Source organism: Monodelphis domestica, chromosome 5, assembly GCF_027887165.1.
Source record: "Monodelphis domestica isolate mMonDom1 chromosome 5, mMonDom1.pri, whole genome shotgun sequence".
NCBI lineage: Eukaryota > Metazoa > Chordata > Mammalia > Didelphimorphia > Didelphidae > Monodelphis > Monodelphis domestica.
Window position 1 is genome coordinate 99,430,856 of NC_077231.1, and position 13,811 is coordinate 99,444,666.

Below are 13,811 nucleotides of genomic sequence, written 5' to 3' on the forward strand. Positions count from 1 at the left end.
AAAATGTCCTCATCTGGGATTTCCCTATACAGATAAAATTATAGGTCTAGTCCCTGTTCTAACATGACACTTCCCATTTCTATAGTGCCTTCTAGCTTTTGAAGTAGGTAACTACTCACATTTCTGTAATATATTAAGGCAATGATTCTACCTCCATTTTACAAAGAAGAGAAAAATGAGGTCTTAAGCAACCAAGTGACCTTCCCAAGGTCACACAGTAAAGAAGGTCTTAAATCTTCTGACTCCAAGACCAGTAGAGCTCTTTCTAGTATTTCATGCCATATCAGTCAATGACATTGACTGAATACCTGCTAGGGGCCAGGCACTGGACGTACAAAGACATAAATGTGAACTAATGCCTACCCTCACGGAGCTTTCATTCTGGAGGTGGGGTGGGGATAGTCACAAGTAAGTGAATACATACAAAGTACATAGAAAACAACTGTGGGAGTGGGATGGGGGATGTTCTAGCAATTGATCAGGATAGAGTTCCTGTAAGAGAAGGCATTTGAATTGAACTTTGAAGAAAATTCAATGGATCAACCAATTAATTAAAAACGTTTAACACTTACTATGTATCAGGTGCTATGTTACACTGGGAGAGATAGACAAAAGAAAATACTCCTTGCTCTCATTCTATTAGGGAAGACAAGCATGTACAAAATAAAGAGATAAGGAGTGGATCTGTGATTTCACTGGTTATAGGGAGTTCTCAGTGAAAAAAATTCCCTTAGGAGCAATTTGATGTTTCAGTGGATCAAGAGCCAGGCCTGGAGATGGGACGTCTTGGTTTCAAATCTTACTTCAGATACTTCCTAACTGTGTGACCCTGGACAAGTCTTCTAACTCCCATTGTCTCATCCTCACTGCTCTTCTGTCTCAGAACCAATACACAGTATTGATTCTAAGATGGAAGGTAAGGGTTTAAAAAAAAAAAGAAAGAATTCTCTCTACCAAAGCTGACTGGCACCTTGTCAGCTTCTTAATATTTTAGAGCTGTCAAGCACTGAGAAATTGAGTAATTCACTCCTCAAGGTCACACAGCCAGAAAGTGTGAGAGGCAGGACTGTGAACCCATGCATCCCTTCCTTCTGGGCCAAGTCTCTGTCCACTATGGCAAATGGTCTCTCCTATCATCAACGATATAGAAAAAATGAATGCAAAGTAATTTCAGGGAATCACATGATCTCCATGTTCCCTTCCAGCTCTCAGTCTATGAATCCTAAGTGCCTGGAACAGAGCAAGGCTGATTTTTATGGAGTTATCTTAGGTTGACAAAGTTTTCTGTGTGATCAGAACTAGAAAGGATGACAGTACAAGCTAGGTTTGTGGTTTGTCATTAAGAACAAGTGCAAGCTCAGCTATATCACAGACTGGGGCCAGAGTGGGATGCTGGAAGGAAGGTGACTGTGTGTGTGGCATGGTGTTTGGAATAGGCATTGAATCTGGAGTCAAAGGGTTTAGATTCATATGTCAGCTCTACCATTTACTAACTGTGTGATTTTGGACAAATCTCTTCTTCTCTCTGGGTTTGTGGTAAATATATGAATTTGGTTTAAAATGCATTTTGTTCTGGTTCACTTGACTACCAATCCTTCTAATCAGTATACTAAATAAGTTTATAAATCGCCAGTTTAAAGGGGGCAAAAGCAGGGCATAAGATTGCAAAGGGATACCTGGAAGTCACATAGAAACCATCCTGAAGATCAAAGGAGGAATTTATGAATTGTATCCTATATTAGTCAAAATTCACATCCTGGTAATAGGTGCCAAATCAGGGAAAACCATCTAGGTGCTACCATCAGAACCTTTGGTGCTGTGATATGTAAATCCCAGACAAATTCCAGATTTCTATAGTTCCAGATCAACAGAACATCAAGAAGATCCCGATATCTTATGAAGTTTTACCTATAACTCTGAGATATATTAATGAACCAATCTTAAATTGGCACAGATAAGTTCTTTCCCTTAGCCAAACCCTATAAAATTGGAACCTCCAACTCCTGCCTACCTTATCTTCCTGTGCCTTTTTCTGTCTCTTGATGCTTTCAAACCAATTAATGGTTATATGAGTGAAACTCTCTGCCTCTTCCCCCTCCTTATCCTCTTCCTCATGTTCCCTGCTTCCCTTCATCATCCCATTCTCTGATCACATGCCATCTGTCTCTGTACCTCTTTTGCTGTTTATCTCCAACTTTATGAACTTTTTGCTCCCATACCCTCAGTGTTTAGTTAAAGTGTGATTGCCAATCTATTTCCTGCTGCCAGGCATGATCTTTCCTGGTGAGTACCCAAAGAACCAGGTTGCCTGCTACCATTTAATAAAATAATGATCAGTTTAGGATTGGATTCAGTGATCTTACACATCCCTTTGACTCTAAAGCCTGGGAGAGGAGTAACTGGAAGTATCAGTTACAATGATACTCACTTAGGACCATGAAACAGGGATGACCTATGTAAGGTTGGGACTAATTTTCACCAGCCCATCTCAAGAGAAGAAGGGTCAAAACAATAGCAGGAGATCTACAGATCAGAGGGACCTTGGCAAAGCTCAGTGGTGAGCACAGGATCCCAAAAGGTATTAGTAAATATGACTATTGGTGCCTGCTTTGGTCTAGTAGGTAAACATCATTCCAAGTCATTTCTGCCTGGCATCACTGATAGTGGCCACTAGGACTTGTGTGATGGATAAGCTATAGGTTAGCTCCAAAGCTCTTAGAAAAAGCTTCTTGGTGGGTTGGAAGAAAAAAAAATGAGAGTTTCAAATTTTAGTTGCATTGAATGATAGTATGGGGTAATACTAAATTGAGGTGAGAAGATATGGATTCAAATCTTGGTTCTTCTACTTCCAGAAAGTGACATTAAACAAATGACAAACTCTCTGGGCCTCAGTTCTTTCATATAGCAGGTTTGAAATTATCTGTTAGGTAAATGGTAAATGGATAGGTGAAGAGTTCATGACTAAATAAGAGAGAGAAAGGTTCAGGAAGGTAAAATGGATACACTTGATTGTATAAAATTAAGAAGTGTTTGTACAAACAAGACCAATACAGCCAAGATTAGAAGAAAAGTGGGAAACTAGAAAAAATTTACAAGTTTCTCTGATAAATGTGTTCCTTTTAAATGGATAACTGAGCCCAATTTATAAAAATAAGAACCATTCTCCAATTGATAAGTGGTCAAAGGATCTAAACAGATACTTCAAAGAGAAAGAAATCAAAGCTATCAATACAGATAAAAAATGCTCTAAATCGCTAATAATTAGAGAAGTGTAAATTAAAACAATTCTCAGGTGCCACCTCATGCCCATCAGATTGTCTAACAAAACAGAAAAGGAAAATTACAAATGTTAGAGGGGATGTGGGAAAATAAGTACTCTAATGCACTATTGGTTGAACTTTGAATTAGTCCAGAAAATATTTTGCAATTATGCCCCAAAGAGGATAAAATTGTGCATTCCATCTTTGACTCAGCAATATCTCTACTGGGTCTATACTCCAAGGAGATCAAATAAAAGGAAAAGAGACCCATTTGCACAAAGTATTTATAGCTGTTCTTTTTGTGGAGACAAAGAATTGGAAACTGAGGGGATGCCTATTAACTAGGGTATGTTTAGATAAGTACTAGTATGGACATGTGACACCATACTATTGTATGTAAGAAATGAAGAGAAAGGTTTCAGGAAAAACCTCAGAAGACTTATATGAACTGATACAGAATGAAATGAGCAGAAGCAGGGGAACAATCTACACAATAATAGCAATATTGTAAAGATAATCAACTGTGAAAGATTTAGTAACCTCAATTAGTACAATGAATCAACCAGACTACAAAGGATTCATACTGTAAAATGCTAGCACCTCCAGATAGAGAACTGATGGATGCAGATGCAAATTGAACCATTTTCTTCCTTTTTCTTGTCTTTCTTTGGGAACATGGTTAATGTGGAAACATATTTTGCATATTTTCATATGTATAATAGATATCATATTTCTTGCTTTTTCAGTTGGTAGGTGAAGAGTGAAGGGAAGGAAAAAATTGGAATTGAAAATTAAAAAAAAATCAGGGATTGGGCTAGAGGATTTCTCATTTTCCTTTCAGCTTGAAATTCTATGATTTATGTCAAAGAAGATTTCACTACTCATAATACTGACGCCCTACCTTGAACTTTCTGCTTTTTGTTGGGGGGAAGGAGCAAGATATGATAGAGAAAGAATTGAACTTGCAGATAAAGGATCTAGATCTAAGTCTGGGCTCCAATAATTACTCATTGAGTGACCTTGGTCAAATTACTCAACTTCTATGGGCTTCAGTTTCCCCTTATGGAACATAGAAGCCATGATACTTGAAGCTTCCTTCTTGAGGATTGCTGAGGTCAGTTCTTTGTAAACTGGTAAACACGGTTGAAAATTCTGAGTCTATGTATAATAATGGAATATGGAAATATGGAAATTGAGATCCTGTGGAATTCCTCATGGCAGCTATAAAGGGAAACAGATGAAATGATTAACTTTTCTCAGGAGCAGTGCATGTGAGTACTTTTCTGTGCTATCTTTTCCCTTTGATTATCTCTTCACAGCAGCTCGATCTGAGTTGTCTAGCTCCTTATGCCACACTGTTCTTGTTAGGTATAAGAATCTATTTACAACTAACCAATTTTCTTTCCTTTTTCCTTTTTTAATTTGACTTGTAATTACATGCATGTGAGGGGAAACCCAGTATGAAATATCTTTTCAGAAATATAGATCAACTTTGAGAGTAAATAACAAATATTAAGAATTAGCATGTACAATGAACTTACTATTATGCACCTTATAAATTTGTTATGTGCCTTAGACAGGAACTGTACTAAGTGCTTTAAAATATTGAATTTGATTTTCAAAACAATCCTGAGAGGCTGACCCTATTATTTTCATTTTTGTTGAGGAAATTGAGATGAACAAATGTGAAGTAGCTTGTTCAGGGTCACACAAACAGTAAATGTATGCAACCAAATTTGAACTCGGGTATTCTTGATTCCAGACCCACTGCTCTACCCGCTGCACCACAGTGATTTGCTCAGGGTTACACAGCTATCATTGTGTTAGAGGCAGGACTTGAACTCAAGCCTTTCAGACTTTAAGATCACCTCTCTAGCTACTTTGTAATGCTGTTTCTTAACAAGTTAAAAAAATTTTAAACAGAAAAACCAGCAAATTAATACCATGAAATCTCCCATACTCCATATCCTCACACATCACTGGCCCAATTCATTGTTCTGTATCATGATGGTACTTGGGCCATCCAACAATTGTTACCTTTCTGAACTTCCAAATTAACCAGTCAACCAATATTTATTGAGCTCCTACAATGTTTGAGGCACTGAAAAGAGAGTTAAATTGTCCTCTAATTACCTAATCTGCTCTCCTTGTTTCCTCCATCCCCAAATGAATTTGGAATGTAGTGGAAAATACCTAATACACTTTGAAGGCTAGTGAGTAATCTCAATAGCTATGCTTAATAATAATTATTGTTATTATCTATACCTATGGGGAAAATGGATGGGGGAAAGCTGTCAGTTTCACTGAAATGGAAATAGCTCCATGGTTTCCTCCTCCAGAAGTAAGAGTGAACTGAGCTCATTGGTCTCCAGAGCAAGAGAACCATGGACTCAAAGGAACTCAGAAGAAAATTCTGTAAAAACAGAGAAGACAACCACATTTTGCTTTAAAGGGAATAAAGACTTTGAAAGCTTGGCCAGGGGTGAATTGACAGAGAGACAAATCTATATCTATATCTATATCTATATCTATATCTGTATCTATGTCTATATTTGTAGAAGAGACATAGAAAGAGAAGCAGTTGTTGGACTATATGCCCAAAATCTTTAGCAGAGTGGAATTTAACAGCACAGATAGAAAGAAGTGCCTTCTTTTGCCCTACAGCAAGACTGCATGCGAGAAAAGATAGTGAAAGACAGACAGGCAGAGAAAAAGAGATAGAAACAGAAAGAGATAGAGACAGAGATAAATAGAGACAGAGACAGGGCTTTGGAGAGAGATAGAGACAGATATGGCAGAAGAATACAGAGACAGAGAGATACAGAGAGCAGGGGGAGACAGAAACAGAGACAGAAGGAGAGGGGGAGAGAAAGCAAGAGACAGAAAGGAAATAACTGAAAATTCCATGATATATTTTTCTCATTTAAAAAGTAACCCTTTCTCTTTACTTGTAAGGAGTATCTCTGGGAAGAATACTGGAATCCATGAAAAGAGAGAGGAAAGCTCAAAATGGAACACACAAAAAGCTTTTTTTTCCCCTGGAGAGGACATTTCTTTAGGTTATCTACTAAGTTTACACTGAGAACAGAAAAGGTTCTGGGATGGGGGGTCACAAGAGGAAAGAATGGCATCCTGATGCCTAGACATGCCTGCCTTGGTTTAGGACTACTATTCCTTTCTTTACATTCCTCCATAAGAGGATTCTAAGATTTCTTCTTCATCCTAAGACTGTTCCTGAAGGTTTCTTGAAAAGTTCAAGAGCTCTCTTGTCTGATGTATTTATGCCACCTATGACCCATATTCCTGACCCAATCCATCCTCTTTCCTGAAATCAGACTCATGTAATACTCATGTAACACACACATATACACCAGACTCATGTAATACAGTGTATATATACTGTATATGTGCACACAGCACACATACTCTCATACATAAGTTGACTTGAGGGCACAAAGGAGTCTCTTCAACTAAATCTCATCTTCTATGAAGTTTACTTCTTTATATCAAGATTTGAAGTCCCTGCCTCTCAATTTCTTGCTTCCTTTTGATAGCAAGCTTGTCCCTTACAATTCTTCAGTAGACTCAATTTTAGAGGTAATAAATGAGACAAGGAGGTTCTCCTGAACTTCTGCATCAGAAAGGGAAGAAAAATCTCTGGAAGCTTCTATCTGGACTAAAAACCTAGGAAAAGAAGAAATTAGATCTAGCATAAAGTTGTCTTTCTGTTAGAGCCCTTGGTGAACTTTTGGTGAAGGATTTTGAAATATATGTACAATTACTTGGGAGGGGAAAAGAAAACAGGTTTTTTTTTTATGTACAATTTGGACCAGGAATGTTAAGTACTGGAAAAGGAGAAACACTAGTCTTGGCAAAGATTGGCTCTATTTAAAATAGTCCAAAATAAACAACCTACCAACCGGCTAAGAAAAATGCCATATTCACCCTTCACTCCAACCTCTTCGATCAAGCTCATTCCTGGGTTCTAATGCCACCTTCCTGTTCCTCAGCCATCTCTCCAGTGTTCAGAGAGTAGCCTAGCACCCATGGAAGTCCTGTTGGATCAGAAGCCTGGACAATTATCAGCATGGCCCTGGCCCTGTGTACCCCACCCTTCCTGCCTCTGCATTTGGCCACAAGTGGGATGAGCATGATGGCTGCTCCAAGAGACTGTGGCTGGATGAAAGGAGGAGCTCAGCTTCCCTAAGGCAGTGGTGCTTGAGTCCCCCCCAACCCAGTGCTGGGAAGAGGGGGGTCTTGCAGGGGCCAAGCCCACTGCTTCTGTCTGCATCTCACGCCCCCTTTGCAGTGTTGCAAGTCAGAACCTCTTTGCAGATGATTCAGAGGGAGCGTGTATGACTTGGGAGAGAGTTCAAGCCAATACATTTTGTGATGGGGGCAACAAGGAGAACAGATTTTTAATTATAATATCTTCTCCCTTTTCAAAAGCATAAATAATAAACCTAAACTACCTCCAGGTCTCTGAGCCTTTGGGGAACTATCAAATGCTTTAGAGATGCAGCACTTCGATTTGGCAATTGGAACCCTTAAGAGTAACATCTACTTATGCAGATAGACCCATTTCAGAGCATCTCCCCCCCTCAGATCATGCCATTTCTTTCTCCCCAATCTAGCCTACCTGTCTCCTTCCATCCAACTTCAACCCAACACAAGCAAACTGTAAAGATGCTACTTTCCCAAAGCGAACCTAATTCCTTCTGCTAGTCTTCTCATTTGGTAGCTAAGGGTGCCACATCAATGCTTAATTAAGGAGAAGTCCGTCCACTGTTAATGACTAGCTGCATGAAAGGCTCTTCGTTCCCCCTCCCACCCCCACCCCCGCCACAGGAGGGGTGTGTGTGCATGCGGCTTTCAAAGCTCCCCGATTAATTTCCTGATATTGATTTTCTGGCTTGGGGCTGGCATATAGTATGCAGGAGAGAACTCCTCTGCAGAATATGGTAACAGGCAGCGGCTTGGATTGAGAAAGGGCACCGAATGCAGTATGCGTCAAACAGACCATCGCTCAATGAAGTCACTTAGCTATTCAAAACATGTTCAGCCATCACTCAACCGTTTGCACCAAGAAGGGGGAAGGGGGTGGGGGCGGGGGAGGGGAACTGAGGAAGGGGGTGGATTCACGCTGCTTCCCGGACAAGACCATTTCCAAACAGCAGTTTTGCTGAGACGCTAGGACTGAACCGGCCTTTATCCTCCCACTTCTTTCTTCTTTTACACCCCTTGCCTGCTTGCGGACCCCGCACCGCCACCCCCCCCTCCCCCCTCTGCTGCCTTTCAGCTTCCCGCATCACCAGCCCAGGGCCGATTTGAGAAAAGCTATTCTGCAGCAGTGGCCACTCAACACTTCTCCCTTCTAGCAGCCCCCTTCTCTCCCCTCCCCCCTATCCAGTCCTCAGATCAGCAAAACAGTGCTTGGGTCTTTGAGCACACATGCAGAGGTGTGGATTTCTCTGGGTACATGGCTTGCACACACACACGCAGACCCGTTCCACCCCCCCCCCCCCCAGTCTATTTCTCAGTGCAGATTGTATGACCTGCAGGAGTGTTTTCCGTGTACAAGTGTGTGCCTGCCTCCAATGCACAGGCTGGGATCTATGTTCTATGCTCCCAGCTCTTTTGACCACAGACCACCTCACTCCAGACACACACACACACACACACACACACACACACACACACACACTCTCTCTCTCTCTCTCTCTCTCTCTCTCATGGCACTACAAAATAACACCCTGAAAGGCAAACTGCTGACACTCCCGCCCCCAGTCCTTCACCTCCCCCCAACCTCTCCTTGCCCCCGCCCCCTTCCACAATGTCTGATTTCTGGATGTGGCTGCAATGCTGAATCTCTCCTTGTTTCTAGCTATCAGACATGTCACTCTCGGTGGAAGTGCATCCCTGCTTCCTCGAACCGAGCCAGACGTGATTTATACTGCTCAACAGAACTTGGGCTTATTTCTGCAAGAGACTTATTTATTTTTAGGTTTTTTTGTCAGCGTTAGCGCGGTCACACAAACACACACACACACACACACACACACACTCACAGAGCCACCTCCAACAACAATCAGGCCCGTTCACAGACATTACGAAATTCTCTCGAACTCTGTAGGAGATGAGGAGAACCTTGAGGGTCTGCCGAGCAAGGGTTCTTAGAAACAACAGAATGGTGGAAGGAAGAGGGAAGGTTTGCAGGAGAAGGTGTGCTTGGGACTTTATTATTTTAAGGGGGAGGGGGCGAGGGAAAGAAAGCAGGGGTAAAGTGCTTTTGGACCTCTCCACGAAAACAGGACCAGCGAGGAGAGATGGTACTGCTTCTATATTATAAACAGCCCAAAGGCAAAGGGATTTTTCCTTTTCTTGCTTCCCCAGGCAGCGACAACCCAGAACCCAGAGCGGTGGCTCACCCAGACTCTTTTTTAGCGGCTCTCTTGTTGTTTTCACTATACATAGATTATTCCAATGAGAAGGATGGGGTGGGGGGGAGAGGGGAGAGGAGGAAAGAGAGTAAAGTATGGCTTTCTCTGAGCGCTTTCCTTCTAACTAACCCAACCAACCTTGATCCAAGGCAGGCGGAAGGAAAGAAGTAAGAAAATGGTGGAATGTGGAGGGATTTATTTGGAGGAGGGTAGGGAGGGGGTGGGAATGAGAGAGAGAGAGAGAGAGAGAGAGAGAGAGAGAGAGAGAGAGAGAGAGAGAGAGAGAGAGAGAGAGAGAGAGCAAAAAAAAAAAAAAAAAACCGGGGGTGGGGTGAAGGGTGGGAAGAAGGAGGGTGGGAGGAGATCTGGATTCAAATACCTTCCAGGCAGCAGGTTCTCCATAATCCAGAATGGGTCATGACTTCTTCGTTCTTTTTGCTGGTTTCATTCTCACTGACACTTTTAGTTTTGCAAACCCCTCTGGAGTACAGCCAGTAGTCGGTCCCCACAGCTATGGTCATCAGACTGAAGGCAGCGAAAGCACCAACGGTGGTTAAAAGCATCTGAACACCTCTGTCAAACAGCCCCATAATTCTTCATTATATAAATACCCCAAACTGACTTCGGATTCTTGGGAGTGAGTGTGTGTGTGAGAGTGTGTATCAAATCAAAGAATAATAACTCCACTAAGAATATAATGGGTACATGTGTATATATATATATTATATAGAATATAAAAAAGGGAGGTAAGAAAGCCCAAGGGAAAACTGTAAATTATAAAGACCACACAGGAGGAGAGGCTTGCCTTTGGAGATCAGAGACTGTTCCAGTTGCAGTATCAAAAAGAAAAAAGAAAAGAAAAAGAAAAAAGAAAGAAAAGGAAAAATAAAAAGACACCCCCCACCCCCCCAAAAGGAGATGCCTTAATCCCTTTTCCTAAAATTCTGGTCTCCAGTTTCCATATGTGATAGCTAATTTGGAGATGGCTTCCACAGGTTCATTCTTAACACAATCTCTCATGACCAGGACCTAGACAGTTAGGGATGGTTAGAGCTGGGATGCAACCTTCCGTCTTCGTGCTAAGCTCTGCAGCCTGCGCCATGAAAATCCAGTTATCTTTCTTGGGGGTCGCTTGGCTCTCGTTTTCTCAAACCAGATTGCCTAGTATACGATAAGCCCTTGATTTCAGCTGAACAGGTGCGGAGCTCTCGCCTTCCATGGCTGTCCCTCGGGCAGCGGCGGCGGCGGCGACGGCGGCGGCAGCAGCGGCAGCGGACGGAAGCAGCAGCAGTCGCGGCAGCGGGAGCAGCCCCGAGAGCGATTTTTCTATGTAGCGGCCGGTAAATCTTGTTTAAAGTGGGGGAGGGAAAAGGAAGGGGTGTTCTCCTGGAGAATCAAGACGGATTTCCCTCCCTAGATCCACGAAGCTCCTGGAAATAAGGGTACGACTGTTTTGCTGCTGCAGAATTTGCTGCCCGGCTTTTTTTCTTTCTCGGGGCTCCCCCTCCCCACCCCCCTACTCTGGCTCTTTGGCTCCTCTTCTTCGTGGCTCTCCCACCTACTGCATTAACGTGGTGGTGCTGAACTGGACAGCTCCCCTGCGCCGATTACTCCGCGGTGCTGGAGAACAGCTCCTTTGCCTCTTGCCCGGGATGCTGCTGGGAAACCAGGCTGGGGAGGGGGGGGGGGGGGGGAGGGGGGAGGGGGGACAGGAGGGGAGGGGGGAATAAGAGCTTTCCTGCCTAGATCCTTTCCCTCCAGTATCCCCAGCACGATAGTAACCCTCCTCTGCTCCAAGGAGGAGGAAGGGAGGGAGAGAGGGCGATTAAGCCTTCCTTCTTATCCTTTTCAGTTTTTACCCCCTTTCCAAATCCTGGAATGATTGCGCCCTTAGGCTCCAGAGGCTTAGAGAAAGGCGTAGCTAGAGATGGCTCTCTCTCTCTCTCTCTCTCTCTCTCTCTCTCTCTCTCTCTCTCTCTCTCTCATACACACACACACTCTCTCTCATACACTCTCTCTCCCTCTCTTTCTCTCTCTCCCCTCCCCCACCCCAGTCTTTCTTCAGCCCAGCCTCTTTCTTATCCCAGCTATACGAGCTCTGAGCGCTAGATACTACCCTCACATCCGACTCAGAACGGCATTAGGAAAAAACAAACAAACAAAAAACAAACAAACAAAAAACCCCAAACAAACCTCAAACAAACTTCAATCAGTTGCTTCTCTGCCCAGTATGTGATGAAAACATAATGTGGATGGGTAATTACAAACATGATTTACACATAGTGAATATTTCCACATCAGTACTAAAATTTTGTTTTGGCAGTTTAGGACCCCCCCCCCCCCCCCCCCCCCCGCTCTTCTCTTATTTCTTTGTCTCTTTTTGGCCATGGTGTGTTCATCTCTGACTCTGTCTTTGTAGCTTTATGTAAAACCCCAAATCTTGCTCCCACAAGCAGACATTTTGGAAAGATTATTCATGAAGAAGATCGGAAGAGAATGGCTTTTTAAAAGAAAATATATTTTTATATTAAGCATAAATATGCTTGTAGGAAGCTAGTTGGGATTCTGACTCCATAGTCATTAATAGTATTCTAAGTTTCCCATGTCATTCATAATCCAGATTCAAGAGTAGAGAACATCTTTGCAATCCAAACCCTCAGGCATGTCACAGTACTTTCTCTCCTCAGCAGGATCATAATGCTAGGCTAATTACAAAAGTCCCCTGTTCTTCCTCTATGTGTAACTTTTCATTAATGTAACCTCAGGGGAGGGAGGAGGAAGACAGAAAGAGAAGAGAAGAGAGGGAGAGAAGAGATAAGGAGACAGAGAGATAGACAGACAGAGACAGAGAGAGACACAGAGAGAAAACATTTAATTATTGCTACTGTTCAATTAATATTTCTTTGTTAAGTTTCACAGCTAGGAGGACTCAAGCAGAAGGATCATTGTTATACTTGTTTTGGCTAGAGAGAGATGTGAATATACTAAAACAGTTGGAGGGCTTAAGACAATTGCAATTTCATAACTCTTATCTTTCTGCTCTTCTTTCATTTCCTCCCCCCATCCTTGCTGTCTCTAGAGGTCACGTGTACAAGACAATCTCTCTGTGGTTTGATGAACATCACAGAGTTTATAAAGGAGGAATGAATTAGAAAGGAATTTTATGTAGTATAATATTCTTTCCCTATGAGATCTCTCCTGTCTCTAGTCCAGTTTTGTGTTGATCTGTAAAGGCTCTTGGACAGTTTCAAATGGAGTTTTAACTACCTCTGTAGCTCCTTCTCAGCTGACTACCTGTTTCTTCCCTTTGCCTGATAAATGCTCAGCCACACTTGTTTCCTCTTTTTCTGAAGATCAGCACCAATTGAAATGGAAATAGACTTCCTTAGTTCTCTTCAGAGGGCCCCAAGTAGGGATTCTCCAAATATTCCATTAGAAGAGGTCCTGGATATATAGAGGATGTGGATTCAAATCTTGAGCCTGCTACTTATTGGCTGTATGATCTTGGGTAAATCCCTTTCTGTCCAAGGCCTTATGTGCCTTAAATCAGAGATGATAGGAGTCAGGGGTTAGAGAGGAAAAGGTTGGATTATGGGGTCCTTTCCAGCTCTTGATTTATGGTCTTTAAGGTTTCTTCTAAATTCAAAATTCTATGACTTCAGCATCTTTCCCTTTGTAACAATGAGAACATATAACATATATTTAGCACTGTGGGTACAACATGTTTTCCTCACCATAATCCTGAGAAGGCAAAAGATTTTTATATTTATTACCTCTATAAGCTTGGTCAAGTCTCTTAGTTTTTTTGGGTCTCAGTCATCTCATCTATAAAATGAGGTCATTGAACTAGAGTGCTCTGAGGTTCTAGCTATAGATCTAGAATGATTTAAACTTCATTGTAGATAGGAAGAAACAAGTTTGGAGATTTGGAATGATTTGCCTTTGATCACATAATAGTGATTGACTGGCATCAGGGGGATTGGAAGGTCTATTTTCTACCTGCTAAGACCAAGTGGTATGTCACAGTACTAGGCATTTTCAGTAAAGGGGCATCTTTGGCAGACTAATGTTTTTCCTAGCAGGGCATTCTTGTTGACCTGGTCTGCTTTTT

At 42.2% G+C, this 13,811-nt stretch overlaps 1 protein-coding gene across 1 annotated transcript in view; it reads right to left on the reverse strand.

Moving 5' to 3' along the window:
• CACNG2 (calcium voltage-gated channel auxiliary subunit gamma 2) overlaps window positions 1-11,662 on the reverse strand; it is a 180,783-nt gene extending 169,121 nt beyond the window's left edge. The window contains exon 1 of the mRNA XM_056798888.1: window positions 10,080-11,662. Coding sequence (XP_056654866.1) covers window positions 10,080-10,290 — 211 coding nt within the window. The 5' untranslated portion in view covers window positions 10,291-11,662. The remainder of the gene's footprint in view (window positions 1-10,079) is intronic.
• Window positions 11,663-13,811: the final 2,149 nt, after the last annotated feature.